General features: G+C 33.3%; 2 protein-coding genes across 2 annotated transcripts; one reads left to right on the top strand and one right to left on the bottom strand.

The window, feature by feature from the left end:
• The first annotated feature begins 866 nt into the window (after positions 1-866).
• Positions 867-23,069, top strand: LOC127727813 (cAMP and cAMP-inhibited cGMP 3',5'-cyclic phosphodiesterase 10A-like). The gene is made up of 3 exons (XM_052234929.1): positions 867-1,696; positions 18,721-19,222; positions 21,762-23,069. Exons 1-3 carry the CDS (start codon positions 1,086-1,088, stop codon positions 23,067-23,069), a joined length of 2,421 nt encoding a protein of 806 aa, XP_052090889.1. The 5' UTR covers positions 867-1,085.
• On the bottom strand, positions 5,689-11,604 carry LOC127731044 (uncharacterized). Its single transcript, XM_052239817.1, has 2 exons — positions 10,823-11,604; positions 5,689-6,878 (listed from the first exon to the last, which is right to left on the bottom strand). Exons 1-2 carry the CDS (start codon positions 10,905-10,907, stop codon positions 6,556-6,558), a joined length of 408 nt encoding a protein of 135 aa, XP_052095777.1. The 5' UTR covers positions 10,908-11,604; the 3' UTR covers positions 5,689-6,555.
• Positions 23,070-24,296: the final 1,227 nt, after the last annotated feature.

The following is a 24,296-nucleotide window of genomic DNA, read 5'->3' as shown; positions in this document are numbered from 1 at the left end:
CCCGGATCGTATCTGCATTTAATACGATTGTAGATGTCTTTTTGTGTTGGGTTGCTGTCTCATTGACGTATAACCCACATCTCTTTTTTATCATATCTGACCAGTTGGATACTTATTTGATAAACCATAAATTTATTCAAGTATCGATGTGATTTCCCATCAAATCTGTTTTTGTGATTCTACCACTTTACCACATTCATTATTGTTAATTCTAATATTGAAGTAGAATGCAATATTGAATATACTTGTACGTTGTAAAAGTGAGGTAAACTTCGCAAAGATAAATCACTTATAAAACCCACCATTCTGTGTATCACAGATTAAATTAGGTTTAATCACCATAACGGTTTTATTTTAGTTAATTTAATTTAATAAAATGTATAAAATTCATCTGTCTATCAAGGACATTTAAAATTTTGTGTATCACAAACCAATTTGAGGATTTAGGTCTATATACGAATAAATCATTATTTCAAAGTTGAAAAGGTCAAATGAGATGTTTTTAAGAAAACTATTTTGAAAATTGACCAGTAGTATCGGTCTTATATTGTAATACAAGCAATACACTGAAAAAGTATTGAATTGGTATGCAGATTTTTTTCTTCTAAATCGACGTATATAGTTTTCATTTAAAACCCATCATTCAGGTTTAATATTCGGATCTTTTCACAGTAGGCCGTATAAAATTCCCTTTCGATCAAACGCCCTCTCTTTCATTTGTTAGGAATTCACTGAAGCTTATTTGTGGTGCGAAAAAATATGCAAATTTCATCCTCGTATTGAGGCGTCGAAATTAAATTCTTTTCAAAATTTTAAATTAACTCAGCGAGAAATAAATTTTACTTAGTCAAGGTAGAACATTTTGATATTTCACTTGTAAAGCTTTGAGGCTACTTATCAAATCGTCAAAAACTTAGATTGTTATTCTATAGTGATGTATAATATACATTTAAAATGTTTGTGTATCAACACCTGAGCGTGTTCCAAGTCGAAACAACCACAACGCAATGGGTATTAGGGTAGCGTTCAATTGTCTTAAACACTCTTCTGCTTTGTGACGTCGACGTCACCATTGGGATTTGTCTATGTTGAAGTGGGCTTATCATGAAGCTGAAGAGCTTGGAATAATAGAAGATATAATGTCTTGTAACAACCATACTCTGTGTCGTATAGGCGTATACACCCCACTCCCGGGACAGGATTCCAAGGATCGATGGAGAAACCGTCACATACCTCCTGACATTACAGAACTAGATGTGAAAAACTTCCTAATAAAAAACCCGGACGTTTTTGAGGAATATGTAATAGAATCTGTGCCAATTGATGTTTTACAAAATTTGATCCAAGCTAAGCAGGATAAACCTGAGAAAGGAATACATTTAGAATGTGCCACAATACCTCTTCAAAAAAGGTACTTCCTTGACTCGGTGAAGGATATAAGTTCACAGTTAATAAATATTGTAGAAGACCATGAGATTTATGCAGAACTATCCGAAATGGTTCTGATTGTAGCCCGAGCCGTCCATGCCAGTCATACTACTGTGTATATACCAACACATCAGAACCACGAGCTTTGTATTCTCAGGAATGGCAAATTAACACCTTATGGACCCAGTGGACTTAAAACTACAGTAGCTGCACACGCGGTTATAGAAAGAAAGAGCCTTTTGGTGGACGATATACAATTTGATCCCAGGTAACCTACAGTATGCCTTCTTTGTGTGCCTTCTTTTTAAATTTGATCCCAAGTAACCTACAGTTACATTCTTTTTTAATGTGATCCCAGGTACTAGTAACCTACAGTATGCCTTCTTTTTTAATTTGATCCCAGGTAACCTACAGTATATATAAAAAAGAAGATGTGGTATGATTGCCAATGAGACAACTCTCCACAAGAGTATGCCTTCTTTTAAAATTTGATCCCAGGTAACCTACAGCATGACTTCTTTTTTTATGTTTCTATACTGATTGTCCTTTATGATTTAATTGATGGTGAGGTTTTCAGATAAGCAAATTTATACTACACATTTCAACTTTCAATTGTTACTATTTATATCTGTTAATACTGATAGTACGGCGAATATAATATCTGTTACTGTTAATGTAATAATGCTGCGAACATTATTTACTATTTTAAATACTTATAATAGGGCGAAAATATTTTATTGTTAATACTGATAATACGGCGAATATTTTTTACTGTTAATACTGATACTACGACGAAAATGTGTTACTGTTAATGTGATAAAACGGCGAATAACGTTTTCTCGCCAATTTGTCATGGTGACATTAACTAAATAAATAATATAAATCATCGGCCGCTGATCAGAGCTCCAAGTTTAATTGACATCTGACTATGGCATACGTTTTGGTATCATAGGCTAGTTTTACGAACAGCTTATATTCACATTCAATTGCTAAGAGTAAAATATTTTGACATTTTGTAAGTTGCAGCCGTTAATGTATAAAAGGAATACTATTTTTAGAATTATTTATGCTTTTCTGTTCTTTGTCAATGTCCTGTACACTTACAAACCACTTCAATATATTCAACCAAAGTATTTTACAATTACATTTAAAAATCAAAGCGCGAAAGCGCTGTAAAGGCAGTTAATTACAGGTTGTGTGTATTTTTAGTCCAGTTATATCATTATCTTGCATAGTACATTGTACTTATCAGAGGTGGCTTTCAGTATTTAAGATTTAGAGTTCTCTAATGATATTGAACAAGTTTTATGAATGTCATATTCTGAGCACTATATGAAGGCGATTGTTCTCACTTGTTTATGAACTAGTGCATTATGTCCAGTTTGTACCTTTTTTATCTATGTTTATAGTCAAATACTGTTTAAAATAGTTTGGCATTTTCTTTTAAGTAATAAGTAAATGTTATCAACTGTATTTTATTCAACTTTGCAAATGTGGTTTGTTACTGGTAAGTACAATGTATGGATGATAGTTGTTTCATTGGCAATCATAACACATCTCCTTATTTATATAATGATCTATATTCAACGACCTCAGGTACAAAAAAAATGTATGTAACTAAACTATGATGGGAAACCTTTGACTTCTTTCTTTAATATAAACTTTTGATTTGGTACCATAGAACTATGTAGAATAAATGTACATTGCAACATGTCAACTCTTTCAATGACAATACTTTTTTTAGAAACTATAACTCCAAGCAAAATTATATTTCCAAGTATAAAGTAATTTATGAATGAAACAAGAGTGCACACGCTGAAATGTCTCGCCTTCTTTACTAATCATTGATATTATGTTGATAGTCCTAAATATAAAGCTTTATTACAACTGTCACATAAACTTAACATTAACCAAGTAAACTAAACATTGACCAATGAACCAAGAAAATGAGGTCAAGGTCAAGGTCAGATGAACCATGCTAGACAGGCATGTACAGCTAACAATTCTTCCATACAACAAATATAGTTGACCTATTGCTTATAGTTTAAGAAAAACAGACCAAAACACAAAAACTTAAAACTGAGCAATGAACCTTGAAAAAATGAGGTCAAGGTAAAAAAAAACCTGCGTGACTGACATATAGATCATAAAATATTTCCATACACCAAAGTTGAACTATTGCATATAGTATTAGAAAAAAAGACAAAACTCAAAAACTTAACTTTGACCACTGAACCATGAAAATGAGGTCAAGGTCAGATGACACCTGCCAGCTAGACATGTACACCTTACAATCATTCCATACACCAAATATAGTAGACCTATTGCATACAGTATAAGAAAAAGAGACCAAAACACAAAAACTTAACTATAACCACTGAACCATGAAAATGAGGTCAAGATCAGATGACACCTGCCAGATGGACATGTACACCTTACAGTCCTTCCATACACCGAATATACTAGACCTATTGCTTATAGTATCTGAGATATGGACTTGACCACCAAAACTTTACCTTGTTCACTGATCCATGAAATGAGGTCGAGGTCAAGTGAAAACTGTCTGACGGGCATGAGGACCTTGCAAGGTATGCACATACCAAATATAGTTATCCTATTACTTATAATAAGAGAGAATTCAACATTACAAAAAATCTTAACTTTTTTTCAAGTAGTCACTGAACCATGAAAATGAGGTCAAGGACATTGGACATGTGACTGACGGAAACTTCGTAACATGAGGCATCCATATACAAAGTATGAAGCATCCAGACCTTCCACCTTCTAAAATATAAAGCTTTTAAGAAGTTAGCTAACGCCGCAGCCGGATCACTATCCCTATGTTGAGCTTTCTGCAACAAAAGTCGCAGGCTCGACAAAAAGGAGTTCTTAATTAAGTAATAAACTGATACGCTGAGCGCAGCTGGATACACCCACAGAGGTCCAACCCTGAACAGTTGGGGCAAAAATGGACACAATATTCAAGCTTGATACAGGTCTGAATTTGGATTGTAATTAAATATTTGACATATTATAGTTTCTGAATAAATGTAGTCAAAGAACTTGAAATCAGTTATATGAATTGAATTTACATTCAATTAAAGATTTCTTGCTGTTGTGCAATACACTGTGCTGTTGCGCAATACTTAATAAATCTGTTGCCAGACTATAAACAAATAAAGTTCAATTTCTTCTCAATGTCATATTTGAAATTTATGAAAATCAATAGGGAGATTACATCAATAGCTATAAATAATTCACCAAAGTTTCATGCGAACTGCTTAAAGCATTTTTGAGTTGTTGTCCAAAAACTGGAAAATCCCCCCCTTTTTAATGAATAAAACCCCATAACTCAGAAATGTAAAATCTAAAATTTATAAAATTCTAAAGGGAGCTTACGGATTGATAATTTAGTCTTAGATGCAAGATTTTTTTATCAGTTGTTTGTGGCTTTGAACTAGCTATCAGTAAATGCGAGTACTCTCAGATCTGTACTTAGGTGTCTTTTTGTTGTTTGGATGTACAACTACCCGGCCACGTCCACTTGTATTTGTATTTATCCATCTGATGAGTTAAGCCTCTTTCAACTGATTTTTATAGTTCGCTCTTATATTGTACTGTTACACCACTGTCCCAGGTAAGGGGGTGGGTTGGGATCCCGCGAACATGTTTAACCCCGCCACATTCTGTATGTACATGTATGTGCCTGTCCCAAGTCAGGAGCCTGTAATTCAGTGGTTGTCGTTTGTTTATGTGTTGCATATTTGTTATTCGTTCACTTTTTGTACATAAATTAGGCCGTTAGTTTTCTTGTTTGAATTGTTTTACATTGTCATTTCGGAGCCTTTTATAGCTCACTGTGCGGTATGTGCTTTGCTCATTGTTGAAGGCCGTACTGTGACCTATAGCTGTTAATTTCTGTGTCATTTGGTCTCTTGTGGAGAGTTGTCTCATTGGCAATCATACCACATCTTCTTTTTTATATTTACATCAACAGATATAAACAATTCACCAAAGTCAAGGTGAGACAACAAAACTTAGTTGTAAGATCTCTGAAATTTTTTACACGGTACAAGTTTTTCTAATTGTTGGAGATTGTATGGTGACAGTAACACCTGTAACTGCTTAACCCATTTCTTATGCACTTTGGTTCGATAAACTCACTGAATATCATACCACATCTCCTTATTTTTATATGCATTACAATTTACATGTGCATGTAATTGTAAATAATATTTATATATATATATCAGAACAAACTTCATTGCGTCACTTTTATTTATGCATCCTTTGGCACAATACAAGTTCTAAAATAACACAACATAAAACAACTAAATGTTATTTCAGATGAAAGTTTTGTTTCAGTTCCATTCATAGGATTTATTAGAATTTTGTATGTTTTGACAAGTCCAATAATTAGCTCTATGTGCACGTGTTAATTGGAGACTTTTCTATCCCGTATAAGAGTTTTGGAACTAATTCTGTTTCTTTTTTTGAAAAAAGTGAGCAAACAAATCTTGCACATTTAAACCTTTGTCTGCCATCACACTGTAACCTGGATCACATAATTGAACTATTCTACATCTTTCAACTATTTCACAGTCACTGGTACAACCAACATATGCATTAGAGACATAGTTGACTAAACCACCAGGTGTCCAACATACAAGTATTTTCAGTGTTTCTGTTTTTATATGATGAAAAGGTTGCCTGAGCTCTAGGAGCTTTAGGTTTTATCACGGGATATTCTGTGCTGTCAATAATAATCCAAGTTGTAGGAAACTTTAATTCTAAGTTGGATGGCGAAAAATACCTGACTAAACCACTAAATGGCCAAGTGTTAGCCTCACGCCACTTTTTAGACATAAAAACAATCCATGTTTACACAATATTCTTAACCATGTTAACACTAGTTTCAATCTAGAATCTAGACAGTTCAAGGTTGGTTGTATAATGCATCAATTTCATCAAAGTCATAAAAAAACTGATTTTCAAATGACACCCTATCAATTTGAAAATATATGTATCTCAAACAATGTGCTGTTGGACCAAGTGTGGTCAAAACAAATAAAAATTTAGTATACAACTCTAAACCGGTATAAAAATGCATGGCTGTGTCACGTGTCTTCATTTCAAAATTCTCTGCTGAAAATAAGGCATTGATGGTGTTTGCGTAATTCCATCTGTGAAGCTCAACATTAGCTCGGCAGTTGGTGGTGGACAGTCATAAATCCTGTCTGCAGTATGAATTACCTCTTCAGGAAAACCAACTTTACAATCAAAACTTTCCTCTAGATTTCTACTACAATATTCATCAAGTTTAGTTCTTTTGTTTTCACAGGAAACTGCCCTGATTTTTCTTTTTGCGGACGATTCAGTCTCTTGCTTGGTCCAGGAAAATAGGCTGGGATTGGCAGTAGACTTAAGTCTCTGTATGGTGGGTTTGTGCCCTGAAAAAGGTTATAAAACATTAGTTTTTTGATAATTAAATGAACTTCCATTAGCAATGCATACTTTGTACAGAAGCAAGTTAACTCGTACCATTGTAAACTCGTACCAACGTAAACTAGTACCACTGGGAAGTCGTACCAATCAGAACTCTTACCACTGCAAACTCGTACCATTAAAAATATATTCAAAAATACGAAAGTTTTATGATTTTTTTTTTGGTAAACTAAATAAAATAAAATGCTCCGCAGGGCGCAGCTTGATACGACCGCAGAGGTCGAACCCTGAACAGTTGGGGGAAGTATGGACACAACATTCAAGCTTGATACAGCTTTGCATTTGGATTGTGATTAAATATTTGACACAGCATAGGTTTCTAACACAGATTGAATGTGGTCTAAGAACTTAAAAATTTTTAAATTGGACATTCACCTATTATGGTCCAATATCCAAAATCTAAATACATGGTTAGATTCAGCATATCAAAGAACCCCAAGAATTCAATTTTTGATGAAATCAAACAAAAGTTTAATTTCGGACCCTTTTGACCTCAATGTGGACAAAGTTGATAACGGGGCCCAAAAATCAAAAATCTAAATACATGGTTAGATTCAGCATATCAAAGAACCCCATATATTCAATTTTTGTTGAAATCAAACAAAGTTTAATTTTGGACCCCGATTTGGACCAACTTGAAAACTGGGCCCATAATCAAAAATCTAAATACATGTTTAGATTCAGCATATCAAAGAACCCTAAGAATTCAATTTTTGTTAAAATCAAACTAAGTTTAATTTTGGACCCTTTGGACCTTAATGTAGACCAATTTGAAAACGGAACCAAAAATTAAGAATCTAAATACACGGTTAGATTCGGCATATCAAAGAACCCCAATAATTCAATTTTTGATGAAATCAAACAAAGTTTAATTTTGGACCCTTTTGACCTCAATGTGGACAAAGTTGATAACGGGGCCCAAAAATCAAAAATCTAAATACATGGTTAGATTCAGCATATCAAAGAACCCCATATATTCAATTTTTGTTGAAATCAAACAAAGTTTAATTTTGGACCCCGATTTGGACCAACTTGAAAACTGGGCCCATAATCAAAAATCTAAATACATGTTTAGATTCAGCATATCAAAGAACCCTAAGAATTCAATTTTTGTTAAAATCAAACTAAGTTTAATTTTGGACCCTTTGGACCTTAATGTAGACCAATTTGAAAACGGAACCAATATTTAAGAATCTAAATACACAGTTAGATTCGGCATATCAAAGAACCCCAATAATTCAATTTTTGATGAAATCAAACAAAGTTTAATTTTGGACCCTTTGGACCTCAATGTGGACCAATTTAAAAACGGGGCCCAAAATCCAAAAACTAAATACACGGTTATATTCAGCATATTAAAGAACCCCATGAAATCAAGAATAAAACCCCATTGAAATTGGTCAAGAAATAAGCAATTTATAGGAAGTATCTTCTTTTGCACAATCCTGTGCTATTAAATATTTCTTGCTATTGCGCAATACTGTACAATTGACAATTTCTTGCTATTGCGCAATATTGTGCTATTGGATATTTCTTGCTATTGCGCAATACTGTGCAATTGAAGATTTCTTGCTATTGCGCAATACTGTGCAATTGAAGATTTCTTGCTATTGTGCAATACTGTGCAATTGAAAATTTCTTGCTATTGCACAATACTTATTATATAATAATTTACACATCCTGTTTGGTGTATATCTCCTACCATATCATTATTATTTGATTTTAAATGTAAATCAGAAATAACCAACTTAAAATGGAAAATTTTAAAAGAAACAAAAAAGGAAAAAAAGAAAAAAAAGGAAAAAAAAATAAATCCCCCCCCAAAATTTTTTGAACCCCCATTATGATTCATCACCCCCAAACTCAATCCCAGCCTTCCCTTTGTGGTATGGTACCTTGCAGTACAATTTCAGAGAGATCCATACACTTGAACACAAGTTATTGTCTGGAAACTAGAAAAAAATGTGTTTTTTGGCCCCTTTTTGGCCCCAAATTCCTAAACGTTTAGGGCAATTACCCCCAAACTCAAACCCAGCTTTCCCTTTGTGATATGGAACCTTGTAGTACAATTTCAGAAAGATCCATACACTTACACACAAGTTATTGTCATGAAACTAGAAAAATGCTTGTTTTTTGCCCCTTTTTTGGCCCCTAATTCCTAAAATTTGGAGACAATTACACCCAAAATCAATCCCAGCATTCCTTTAGTGATATGGAACCTTGTGGTACAATGTCAGAGAGATCCATACACTAACACACAAGTTATGTCTGGAAGTTACAAAAATGCTTATTTTTGGCCCCTAATTCCTTTACTGTTATTACCATAACCCCCAAAATCAATCCCAACCTTCCTTTTGTGGTATTGAACCTCGTGGTAAAATTTCATAAAGATCCATTCACTTAAACTAAAGTTAGAGTGCGAAAACCAATGTGTCTTCGGACGACGCCGGACGACGACGACGCCGGACGACGACGCCAACGTCATACCAATATACGACCACAAAATTTTTTTTGCGGTCGTATAAAAAGTTGAATTACTTGAATTTTATACTAGATTTTAATAAAAACTTAGACAAAAATACGAATGTTTTATGATTATTTTTTTTTTAAGCTTTATACAAAAAATTAAAATATCTTTGAAATTTATACCAGATTTTTATGAAAACTTAGACAAAAATACAAATGTAATTTCTTAATTACCATGCTAATAAATATATTAAATTCCTTTGATTGTGTGATTATTGGTTGATTATTAACTAATCAACTTGTTTTTTTTTATCTTTTACTAATCAACTTGTATAATCATATAAGCATGGTCATATTCTGCTGAAATGTGCTGAATATTGTATAAAAATAAATTTCATACTTTCTAACTGTTGGTCATAAACAATTTTAAACCTTTAAAACACAATCAATAAATTCTTTCATTAAATAAAATTCCTTTTAGAAACAATAGAAAAATACCCAAATCTATTCAATGTTACTGATTTGGAATGATTAAAAACTAAATCAAATAGTTGTCAGTAAAAGTTTAAAAAAGAGTCTATTCAAGGGAGACAACAAAGCCAATCTGCCACGGTTTTCTCTATCCAATTAGACAAGGAAAATTAGCTACAAATTGGTTATTGTAATTTCAAATTATATACATTTTACAGACTTAAGAGGTATTGAGTAAAATTAAAGTATATATTCATCATTAAACACCATTTGAATGCATTTAAATAAGTTGGTACGAGTTTACAATGGTATGAATTTACCGTGGTACGAGTTAGCAGTGGTATGAGTTTGCATTGGAACGAGTTTTTGTTTAGTGGTACGAGTTGACATTGGTACGAGTTACAATGGTACGAGATAACTATAGTTCCTTTGTACTCGTAACCTGGCAAAATATTAACTAGATTTATTCATTACAATCTGGATAAAACTATGTTAGCCTGATTCAATGTACATCAAAATGTATGTTATGTAAATCCAAAGGACAAACAATGAGAGACGTATGCAACAAACATACATTGTTTGTACCTAAATAACTATAATATAGATGAGAGCATGTCATTGTTTTGTTCCTGTTAACATTGTCATTGATATTTTTCAAGAAAGTCTATGAGGCATAGCAGGAACGCATTCCTGTCATTACTACATAAGCATAATTACTGCTAAAATAATTCTCAGTATGATATACCTCTTGTAAGAAATCATTATAATTGTAGCAAGCACCAAAAAATCTCAAACAGATCACATTGAATCGTAATCCAAAAAATTATGACGTCTTGAATTAACCACCCCCTTTTATTCTAAAACGATAATTGCGGTTGTAAACTGACTTTGGTTTATTTGCATGGCGATTACATATATAACTATATATTTCACAAAGAAAATAGAGTTTTACCATGAATAGTTTCCTGCACGTAGTCTTTTTCAGTAAAACGTGCCTTGCAAACAACAGCTGATTGAGATGGACTCCACGATATCATCGTGTTCTCGTCCAATCTGCGTATGGGCAATGGCGTTGATCCAACTTTTCCTTCTTTTTAAGTCATTTGGAAATGCATGTCCTCCTCTTAAACGACATCCAGGTACACAACAACAAGTACTTGGCATCGTTAATTAAAAATATAACTGAAATAGTTGCACTGTGCAGAAACCGGAAGTTGAGGAACAGGATCCGCTACCACGGCGCCACCTATTCAGGAACGATAATTTGCTACTTTATATAACTGCGAAATAACAATAACGTTAGACGGGTTCACGTGCATAAACAGAAATGCGCTTTAAATTGTATAATATAATTCATGTTCAGTCGACCTTTAATTATTATATCAACGACTGAAATGATTTATAAACATCTAGATTGCAGATAGCACTCGAAATTAACCCGAGCTCTTTCCCACGGAATTCAAATAATTCTAGTTTGTCAATCGGTTGACTGCTTATAATGCAAAATACTTATAAATCAAAAGTTTTTAAAACTAACAAAACACAATGATCGTTTCTCTATTTCCCAATGTAAATGAAATGAGACAAAAAACATTTTATACCACAATAAGAAGAGGAGAGAATCAACATTTTCCGGATCTACTTGGAGCTAAATGACCCCCCACGTAGATAAGTTGGATATCGCGGAAAGAAATATTAACACGGCAACTAGAAAGGCATTAAAGCACTGCCTTTAAAAATCATTTTGGTGAATCCATAGTCTTCATGTCTGATTAAAATTCATGAATATAAAATATTTCTCGCATATGACATGAAAAAAAAATGTTTGACAAGGTTAATCCGATTTAATATTATAATGATATCCTAAATGGCCCATCAATTTGTCATAAAAATAGTAATTTAAAAGTTTTCATTGTATACGTATGAAAATGACTAAATATAAATGAGTTTTACGCATACAACTTATTCGTTGAAGATTGAAATCATTTTGAGTGTGCTTTAAATTCAATACTTTCAAAAAGCATCCATTTCCATGAGCTTTCACTATAATCTGTAACTACAGGTACGATATTGTAATACCCTAATTGCCCAAGAAACGAAATTAACGTAAACCCCACATATCTTTGTATCAACAGCCCCAATATAGAGCCATTTTATCACATTAGGTTCCAGGTAATGAAAATCTAGCATTGTTTCACATATTTATGATTGTATGATCACGGAGTCAAGTTGTTTGAAGGAAACTGTACAGAGACCTCAAGTTTAAAGTTAGGTTATATAGAATCTGAAATAGCTCAATATTATTGGAGAATAGAAAATGCTAACCGCCTCTAGCATAATCAGTGGCAAAACTGATAAATTAGAACAATAGAAAATTCATTCTTCAATAGTAAAACAATGCAGGTGACGATACTGATTAAAAGTTATTTCTTTACAATAATCGTACATTTTAAGGAAAGTATATGTTAAACTGTGTTATAGAAATATACATGCAAATACACGATGTTTTATGTTCATTGTTTATCGAGATAATTGATAAAATAATTTGGAAAAAATCATGTACATACAAAATCTAAGGATCTTTCAAGTCAAAAATTTTCTGAGTATTCCACATAGTCCTTAGCGTGTTACAATTAAACAAAATAAACCTATTTTTCACACATCTTTAGTTTTCGAGTACATCGGTCTGCTCTTGTCACGTGAACTTTCAATATAGAAATATTGTTTTTTCGTGAATATAACAAATTAAAAGTCATGTCTGTGGAGGATGAAAAAAAATAAAGATAAATATTTACATGAAGTAGGTTCACTGTGTCTTAACTACCCCGGCAAAAAATGTTTGGACTCGATAGTATCTAATGTCCGGCACGGTGACGGACAATCAACAGACAGAGAAAAGGTAGAATTTCTGTTTATTTATTTTTTTTTTAATGACATTGTAGAATAAACATACACATATAACTATTTTCGATTGTGTGATGTAATACTTTCTACAACCGTTCTAGATTAATGGAGAAATAAGTAAAAAGGCACATGAAAATGGTGAATTGAGCGAACCTTGCTACGAATTTGTTTAATTTCTTTTTAAATTGTGCACATTGTACGGAAAGAAAAGTACGGAAAGAAAGATATTAACACAGAGATTGCATGGCTAGTCACTATGAGCACCTTAATATTTGCATTTCTGTGCTTGGAACGAAAGAAATGGGTCATGTCAAAATGGAAGGACCCTGTTTCGTCAATGTTGTTTATTACATAAGGACTCGGTTTTGTCTCAGTAAAGGACCCGGTTTTGTTTTGTTTTGAAACCACAAATCTATGAAAAGCTACGTTAACACGGATCTGAACATTGCCCATCGGAAGAAATTAAATATGTGAGTCAAAAAGATGTTATAAAGATGTTATTGCAATACAAACATGTCGTGTTAAAATGTATTTCAAACGGGAACTTTTCAAAATAGGGAGTAGACATTTTTGAATGCTATATGTATACCTTATTGAACTTATCTTCGAACTAAATTTAAATGAAAATAAATACTTTATAGCATGTACTTACATTAATTCATTATGATATAAAAAAGAAGATGTGATGTGATTGCCAATGAGACAGCTCTTCACAAGAGACCAAATGACACAGAAATTAAAACAACTATAGGTCACCGTACGACCTTCAACAATGAGGAAAGACCAAACCTCATACTCAGCTATAAAAGGCCCCGAATTGACATTTGTGAAACAATTCAAACTAGGAAACTAACGGCCTAAATTATGTACAAAAAAAAGAACGAAATACAAATATGTAACACAGCAACAAACGACAACCACTGAATTACAGGCTCCTGACTTAGGACAGGTACATATATACGGAATATAGCGGGGTTAAACATGTTAGCGGGATCCCAACCCTCCCCTTTACCTGGGAAATTGGTGTAACAGTACAACATAAGAACGAATTATAAAAATCAGTTGAAAAAGGCTTAACTCATCAGATGGATACAAATAGAAATACATCTCACAAATGTTTGTTTATTTTCTATACTACTGTAATGATGTAAAAATAAGAAGATGTGGAATGATTGTGTTACCATTTCAATTTATCAAAAGATTAAGGATAGTATGCTTTACTATACTATACGCTATGTTTACAATATATTTACTCATTCGTTCATCAATTGACGGACAGTGAGAGAAAAAGCTCCGTTTCGAAGGCCGTACTTTGACATTCTTATTTATTTCCATTTAAATTTAGTTCAAAGATAAGTTCAATAAGGTATACGTATAGCATTCAATGGTTTACTTTTACAAATTATGACTTGGATGGAGAGTTGTCTCATTGGCACTCATACCACATCTTCGTATATCTATTAGAACGTTTTGGATATCTCAAATCAAAATGGTTGCCTTTCGAACGTGTATTTTATGTCCGCTTCAAAATACACAAATTCTAAACTTCCCTATTAGAAACAAAATAATGACATCATGCCATGCTCTAAGCTCATTTTAACATAGGTAGGTAGGTATTATATTTGTCAATATTTTATACCTTGCTAACGCTTGGTTTAAAAATTTTAACAAATATAATGCCTACCTATGTTAAAATGAGCATTGAGCATGGCATGAAAGAATTATTTCTTTTTATAAAAAAAAGTTGGTTTGCAACATTATAACGTCCAATATCTTCGTCTTCGTCTTCGTAGAACAACCTAAGTGGCAATTTAGCCCGTGAAAAATGACAATTAGACAGCTTTCCATCAGAGACCAAATGACGTAAAAGTTAACAAATATAGAACTCCGTATGGCATCCAACAATGAGAAACACCCATACGGCATAGCAAGCTAAAAAATGCCCCGAAATGAAAACTGTAAAAAAAAACTAATGTGAAAACTAACGACCTGATTTATGTACAAAATAAAAAACGAAAAACAAAGACATGTATGACATACAGCAACAAAAGACAACCACCGATTTACAGGCTTCTGGATTTGGTACTGGCACATACAGAATGGCGGGGTTGAACGTGTAAGCGCCCCCCTCCCCACAAAAAAAAACAAACAAGAAAAAAACTGGTATGAACAGCACAACACAATTTATAAGATTTTTTTTTAGCATAAAATCGTTAAAAAAAGTTCCCCTTGCTACGCTCGGCGGTATAAAATCCGTTTATGAATACGCCCCTTTCAAAAATCATGGCCTCGGTCCGCCCTTGCATATTGACAACTTTAAACTTGACCAACGTGCTTAAATTGTAGAACATTTGTCAATGAACGATAATCATTATACAATGAAGAGATAAACCTATATATAATAGTTGTACTATATAGGGCAGTTGTTTACAACTTGATACTAGTGCATTAAAGAATTTGTTAATGTTAAAAAAAAAGAAGAAAAAAAAGAAGAGATAAAACAACGTTTATTTATAAAATTACTAATCAAATAATCATCATTGCAATTTCCGTATGGCCTAAGACTATTATACTAACTTATACTTAGTATTATTGTAACAAAGAGGGGTAAACAGATTTTTAACGCACTATTATTGTGGTCCTTTGCGCCGCATGGAATTTCCTTTTCTTGGGCGATTCTGCATGCATATACATTTTTCTTTTCTCTTGCTGTATAATGAACGTTTAGTTTTGAGAATATTTATTTTCAAACGATCATAGTCTCTCCCTTTAAGTAGAGCGGAACATTAAGAAAACCATCGTGTTGTCCCAGAAAATCACATATCAAATGTGCGTCCTTAAATGTTCAAGGCCGTACACTATTTAAGTTTGAACATTTAAATTTACATAGTTGATATAAAAAAATCTAATTGCGTTACAAAACCTTCATTTCTTTTTAATTTTTCCTTTTTTTTATACAAAACAAAATTGAAATTTGTTTTGTTCTAATATAGCAGGAATTCAAGTGTTTACGGATTCAAAAAGGTTACAAGTTATCCTCTGAAAGAAAATGTTTTTCAACGATCCCTAAAACTGCTGTTGAACGACATATTTTAATTTTCGTCATGCGATTATGCATTATTATCTATGACAAAACCGTGTCTGCTTTGTGAAATTTAAGGACAAAACCGGGTCGTACACATTGACACAACCGGGTGCTTCAATTTTGACATGACCCACTTTTTCATCCCATGCACAGACATGCAAATATTGAGGTGTTCATAGTGACAAATCTTGAAATCACCGAGTTAATATCTTTCTTTCCGTACCTTTCTTTCCGTACGATGTGCTCAATTTAAAGTGAAATTAAACAAATTCGAGGCAGGGTTCACTCAATTCACCATTTTAATGTGCCTTTTTACTTATTTCTCCATAAATCTAGAACGGTTGTAGAAAATATTACATCACACTATCGAAAATAGTAATATGTGTATGTATATTCTTCAATATCATTAAAAAAACAAATAAATAAACAGAATTTCTACCTTTCTCTGTCTGTTGATTGTCCGTCACCGTACCGGACATTAGATACTATTGAGTCCAAACATTTTTCGCCGGGGTAGTTTAGACACAGTGAGGTTATCCGTTAAAAGATTTGTATTTTATTAATACAATTTAATGTACATGTATTTGCGGTCTTCTCGATCTATTCACACTCAATGTTCACATCGGCATAAGGTGTGTTTGAATTTGCTTAGTAACTTAATTTCAAAAGTGTTAATCATCGATTCCTTTGGATTTTTTTCCCTGAACTTCTCTCCTCTAGCTGAATACATATACGGATAATTGGCATGTTCCAGAGAGGTATACAGCCAGTAGTAAAATAAATTGGAGTTGGTACTCCAAGAATATATTCGCATAGCAACATTTTAAACCAATTTTACACAAAGCTCCTTTAGCCTGCTGTACTCGTCGTTTGATATTTTAGGAGGGGAATGATAACATTATCTGGAAATTTTGTTTTTATTTCAATTTAATTTTATTGTTACCATTTACCAGAACGTTTTCTTGTGAATTTATAATTAATAGCGTCCATACATTGCCCGATGTTGTTTTGAATATGGATCTTATAGGTCATGGGCAGGGCGGGGGATTCGATCCTTGTATGGTAGGGTAAGCAGCTGAGACATCCAGAATCCCTTCCCCTTTTCATATCTTTTGAATAGCAACAATACATAGTGACTTATTATAACGACTCATCCCACTCAGTACATAGTAAGTGCCCCCTCCCACCCTCTAGTCTCAGAGTAATGTCCACTTTCTAACAGTAGGATGTATTTATGCGGCTACCTTAATCAAACTTTTGAATTCGTAATACAATACATTATGTAAACAAATAAAAAAGGCAGACACTTATATTTAGAGCTCAAACTAGGTGAGCTCCAGGAAAGTAAACTTGCTTTGCAACTGGCACTCAGGTAAACAGAACGGCGAAAATCACACAGGGAAAAATGTCTGTTCATTAATGTCAAAATCAATGGTGACAAATGTTCAAGTGTTTTAGGAATGATATCAGTTTAGGCTGCGTATAACCATTTTTTCTTGACAGTACTCTTTCAAAGAAATCACTATACTGGACACAACTTCAGTAACTTAATTTCAAGAGGAAAATACAGTTCTCTTATATGTATAATCTAAACAAATAGATCTACCTCTATTGTATATCAATGCTCCTTCGTACATCTGTGTACTTTTTCACGACTGTTTTATTCATTGGCATAGCCTAGGTAGATTCGTTGTATCGTTCTCAATTCATATGTAGGAGGTTGTTGGCTCGATCCCCGGCCAGGGAAAACCAAAGACTTGAAAATTGGGCGTTTGCTGCCCGGCATTTAGGTGTAAGAGCAAAGCCTTGTCAGCTCAGAGACATATGATGCGTCTTGGTAGAGTTACTTGTCTTCCTGTGGGATGTTACCTTGTAGCTCTTTGTTGACAATTCAGCTCAGTGTGTTGGTCTAGAATAAACCAGGGTTCATATTCATGTCTCATTGATATGTTCTCGTGCTATTACGAATGTAATATTTGCCACATGACGCAATAGACCAATTTATCATCATCATCTTAACGTGAGACTGTTGTTGTATTATAGACAATTGCCTATTGTTGAAGACATTATGATGAATTATAGATGTGTCTTAGTTTTTTTGTTGGGTTTCTGTCTCCTTGACGTAAACAGACACCTCCTTTTATTCAGATAAGAACTAGTCATACTTTGAATATATCTTTATCAAAAGCCGATAACTTTCACATTCCTTACATTTTTGTGATCAGATTTTAAAAACAATTTTTTGAATGTACTTTTTTAGTTCACAGATTGATGCTTAATTAGGATAACATGTTAAAATTAGTTTCGGAATATAATTGTCATTTAATACATTTTTCTCCCTCGGAATATGGAATAAAACAATGACTGTCTTTGGTTTCGGTAAATGTGAGGTTTAATTGAAGACAAAAAACCGAAATTCACTTCGGCCGTTGACCTCAATGAATATCAGTTTTTCAAAAGACAAAAACAAACTTATATTTACCTCATCAAAAGAAAGTAATAAAAAAACTATAATAATGATATTCATATGTCTATTTTGTTGTTCAGTTGCTGTCTCCCTGGTGTTAACCCTACATGTCCTTGTACTTGTATCCATTTGAATTAGTTTAAGGGAACGACCATTTAACTTCAAGAGGGGAGTTATGGTTTTTTCCTAAAAAAATATTCTGATCCCCAATTTGATGAAAAAAAATATTGTGGTCAAGCAGATGACAAAAAAATATATTCTGAATCCAGATTTTCCCCATACCTTATAGTGTTAAAATTTTCTGACTCAGACATAACCCCCATCCCCTTTTTGAAGTTAGATGGCTGCTCCCTAATGAAATATGCACTAATTATCTGAATATTGTTTTCTTCAGATTTCCAAAAGGAATTGGTCCTGTTGGATACTCAGTCGGTAGTGTAATCTGTATTCCAGTTATTTTGCCATCGGATGATATAATAGGTGTACTCGAAGTCACACGAGAACAATCCAAGTTTTCATTCGCAAAGGGTGATTTGCAAACAGCACATGCTTTAGTTTCATGGATGACTGCATGCTTGCATGAATCTGATATGAAAAGAAATTTGAATACACAAAGCAAACTGAATGATTTTCTGCTTGAAACCTCTCGCGAAATTTTTGATGAAATGAACTGTGTTGATACCGTAGTACAAAAAATAATGACATTTACAAAACAACTTGTAAATGCTGATCGAATTTCTATGTTTCTTGTCGACGAAGAAAAACAAGAACTTTATGCTGACCATTTCGATGAAGGTGAAAAAGATGAAAATGGGCAGTCAATTTTCAACAAGAAGTCACAGATAAGATTTCACAAGGATTTAGGAATAGCCGGTTATGTCGCTAGAACTGGAAAGGTAGGTCAGCTTTATACCAGACCTTCGTATATCAATAAGTTATCCGATGAGTCAAAATTAGCACAGCAGTAATCGAACATAAAATTTCGAGAAACCCATCCCTCCCCCCCCCCCCCCCAAAAAAAAAGAAGAAAAAGAAAAAATGTTTTATACTTCGCTAGACTTGTATCCCCCTTAGTCGCATTGATTATTTTTTATTAAGAAAAAAAAGAAGTCGGTGCTGAGAGAGGCACTGTCACGATACCCATTGCAAATCGTTCATTTGAAATTTGTATTTTGAAAATCAAAGGGTTTTTTTTCTAACTAATTATCACCTTTTAATATATTTCTATGCATTCACATCAAAATCAGATCTTCGACTCTGCTCCATTAGATTTGATTGTCGATGCGTGTAAAATATCCCTTAAGCATGAACAGTGACAAAGTGAAAAAAAAGAGTCAGAATTTGTTGAAAATATTTCATTGGCTATATCACGTGATGAAAATAGCGTTATGTAATATTTTTTAAACACAGATAACACAGATAACTTAGATAACTTAACTGCTTTCAAAATATACAAGAAGACATAAATGAGATCGTGGTCCAAATTACAAGTAACTTTGTACGTATGGCAAAACAATCTTTTGGTTACAAACGCCCACCCAAACCATAAACTCAAAATTCATGGTTTGACAAAAACTATACACAAAAGAAAGAAATATATGAATGAATGAAGGCATTGACGTATCGGAGAAGCAACCATAATGCTTTAACAAAACAACATACTTTATATATAAAGTGACAATAATGACAGTTGTTAGAGATCAACATAATGAACTTAAAGCAAACATAATCATACTATAGTTATGCAATGACCATTTATGATCTGATTTTCCATGCCGCCTTTAAGAATTTGCACATTTTTTCGGTTAAATTCCTTGTACTAGCTTGCAATAGAAATACTCTTTTTCTACTATGAGACCGCGAAAAAATACTACTAAGTAAAAAGTTTAACCTCTAAGCTCTAAAAGCAGGATAAATAATACAAAATTGTACTCAGTTTCTAAACAAATCCTATAACATTAATAAACACGATTTTCTCTAGAAATATTGTCAAAACGACCATTTTCTTTATAAATATATATTCAAACAAAAATTTAACTAGATTCATCAAGACAAATTAGAATATAATACTGCTAGCCGACGAAACAGATGTTCTCATGATGTGCTGTTACACAACTGTCCCAGGTTAGGGGAAGGGTTGAGCGCTCACATAAACATGTTTAACCCCGCCACATTCTTTATGTGCCTGTCCAAAGTCAGGAGCCTGTAGTTCAGTGGTTGTCGTTGGTTCATGTCTGTCATATTTGTTTTTCGTAAATTGTTTTGTTATAAATTAGGCCGTTGGTTTTCTCAATTGAATTGTTTCATATTTTTCATATTTTGTCGGGGCCTTTTATAGCCGACTATACGGTATGGGTTTTTCTCATTGTTGAAGGCCATACGGTTGCCTATAATTGCTTAAATCCACTTCATTTTGGATAGTTGTCTCATTGGCAATCATACCACATCTCTTTATTTTTTATAGAGTAAAACTACCGAAAATAAGATGTATTCGAAAAATGGAAATAAAGAATATAAGAAAACTATTAAAAGGGCTTTTTAAAAATATCAACAAATATTCGCTACTAATATTCGGAATTTATCAAAATGTGATACAAAGGCATTGCAGCAGGTTCTTAACAAACTTTTAAAACAAACTTTTAATCCCGCTATTTGAACAGAAGTGTTATACCAAGGACGTAGTATACAACCTCCTTGGTTATACGAACATTTAAAAATTCGACAGTTTGGACATGCTGAAGAGACTTTGATTCTAGTCATATCCCAGATGATATATGATTCCTATAAAAAAGTCAGAGTTAAGGGCCAGTCTATAGTATTTTAGGCTTAAATGTAAAAATACAAGGTACTTTGAGAGCCCAGAAAAGGGTGGGGTTTACTTTTTAATCGTCTGGGTAAAACTGCTTTGTAATATTTTAACGCTTAAACCGTTATGAATTGATGAATAATTCCAAATAATGTATGCGAGTAAGTATCAGCATATATCCTTCGAACATATTTTGAAAAGGGTTTTCAAAAGGCAATGAGCAAATTAGAGGCTCAAAAGGTCGAATAATATTATTTTTACCACAAAAAGTTCATTTTCCAGTCTTTTTATTCATCTAGTTAACTAAAATTCAGCAAATCGCTTTTAGAAAAATCGTCAGGGGATATCCGAGTTCTTTTGGTATTAGGGGTCATATAGCCAGACGATATTTGATGAATTTTAGGAAACTAGAGGGGTACAATAACATAAGACGGGGTGATGTTCCAGAAGTATAATTTGACAATTGCGCCCCAGACTAGTCGGGTTAATCTGGTTCAGAGTTCTTGTTTTGAATTGGGATACATTAATATTTTTTTAATGTTTTATACTTTACATATTGTTTTACAAAAAATACAATATGAAACTTCCGTAGATCATAGATACATTTTAACTTTAAATTATTTTTCCAGGTTGTCAACATTTACGACGCCTATGAAGATGATCGTTTCAATCAAGCTGTAGATAAAATGACCGGATATAAAACCCGGAGTATTCTGTGCATGCCAATTATAGGAAAAAACAAAGTGGTAGGTGTGGTTCAGCTTATAAATCGCCTTGAAGCTGAATGCTTCACCAATGCAGACGAGAATGCGTTTAAATTGTTTGCCGTTTATTGTGCCTTGGCCTTACACTTTTCGAACCTATTCAACATGGTGAAACAACAACAAACACAGCACAAAGTGGCAATGGAGGTGCTCCAATACCATACTAGAACACCACAAGACGAGGTAGATCATTTCCAAGAAAAACCGATACCGAATGATGACGAAGTCCCGGAGTTACTGAAGTTTTATGACTTTTGCTGTTATGCATACGATGAATACTTGCCTAAATATGTGGTTTACCTTCTTCAGGATATGTTTGGAACAGATAGCTTTGATTTAGAAAAACTCTGTCGATTCACATTGACAGTTAGAAAAAATTACCGACCGGTAACATACCATAACTGGCAACACGGGTTCCATGTCTTCCACAGCTTATGGTGCATGGTCAATGATGACGAAACATTTTCGCGATTCGATAAAATGGCATTTACAATTTCAGGTCTTTGTCACGATATTGACCATCGTGGTTATAACAACGCTTTCTTTCAGAAGCTTCACCTTCCGTTAGCTAATTTGTACTCTACCTCAGTTATGGAGCAACACCATTACAGACAAACAGTTACCATTCTTCAAACAGAAGGTACTGATATATTCTCTTTCATGACCGCAGGTGACTACAAAGAAATGTTAGAACAAATTCGTCACAATATTCTCGCCACAGATTTAGCCCTTTACTTTGCAAACCAAAAAACTTTGTCAGGTTGCATAAAAGATGGCACATTTGACATAGAAATTCCTCATATGCGCACGCATGCGAAGGCTTTAATGATGACTGGTGCAGATTTATGTGCGTGCGCAAAACCGTGGGCAACGCAACAGGAGACGACAAAGAATTTGTATGACGAGTTTTACTTTCAAGGTGACGAGGAAAAAAGGCATGGTCTAACACCAATACCAATGATGGATAGAAACAGATTTGATGAACTTCCGAAACAACAAATTGGATTTATAGATTTCATTTGTAGGCCATTATATCAAACGTTATCCGACATTCTTCCGAGAACCATGCCACTACTGGCTGGTGTAGACGAGAACAGATCACACTGGGCTGATCTTGTTGAACAAGAAGCTACATCAGTTTCTAAAATGACGGTCAGTCCTAAGAATGAATAGATTTTATACATTTAGTTCTATCTGTGATATTGTTATATATTAAATTATTTATAAACAGTTTATTTTCTTTTAATCCGAATTTCAAAACTGATAAACATGCATTTAGACCAGAATTATTTTCAAGGTCCACTTAGATGAAAATGGAATACTTGATTTTTAGATGGTCGAAAGTTTGTCCCTACTTTCTGACTTTATAAATAATGTTCCTTCGACAAACACGTGGAATTTTAAGAAGCACGAGAAATCATTGCAAAAACATCACCAAAACAAGATCTGGGAATAATGATTACAATTATCATTTGGGAAAGTTCTACAAAAGCTTCTATGAAAAGTAAAGATGGTTGCCACAAAATGCTAATTTTTTGTAGCTTTTCTTGTAGATTTTATATTATTTTTAATGACTCTGCTGTGTAAAACAGAAACTTATATAAGCAAATTGATGTGCTCATATAATAAGGCTATTTTAATCTTCCAAAAGAATAATTATAATTAGCAATAGATTTTGCTAAACGGATAGATGTCTAGAAATTTCCAAATCTGCAAAATATACAAAATATAGTGATTTCATTTGAATCTAATCACTAAAATAGCAAGTGAATTCGAACAATCCTTTTGTATCAGAATATTGATTTAACATTATAGTAGGGCAAAAGGTCCCCAATTAAGGACAAAAGATATGATATTTGATTACAATATGAATCTTCCTAAAAAATAATGTATAAAAAAATAATCACATCGGTCATGTTCTACCCTTCCCCCTCTTTATATTACATTTTTTGATAATTCCCTGGATTGAGATTAAAAAGAGAGAGAAGACATTTAAAATCAAACAAGTTTTAACTCTACAAACATGATTAGGTTCCAGTCCCAAGTCAGGAGTCTCACCAATAGTTGTCTTCAAATAATTAAATAGGATAATATTCTCTTGTCATTGTTAGCACAACAATAGCATATGCTATGTCACCGTAATGACAAATATGGGACTGCAATAATTGACAAATAAGTCATAATATATAGTTTTTTAATATCCAAAGACGAATATTTCACGAATATCAGCACGATGAAATGTTACATGGTAACAAGCTTTTTTACCCACTGGTCCATGTGAAATTTTCCTTTTTCACACAATGATACTGTTATAAAACAAACATGTATCGTTCTACCATTTGAGCCCAAAAATGTCATTATCCCTATTGGTACCACATTCAGAAAAAAATTTAGTAAAAA

Source organism: Mytilus californianus, unplaced genomic scaffold, assembly GCF_021869535.1.
Source record: "Mytilus californianus isolate M0D057914Y unplaced genomic scaffold, xbMytCali1.0.p SCAF_2, whole genome shotgun sequence".
NCBI classification, from domain to species: Eukaryota; Metazoa; Mollusca; class Bivalvia; order Mytilida; family Mytilidae; genus Mytilus; species Mytilus californianus.
This window is presented reverse-complemented; position numbering and strand designations above follow the sequence as displayed.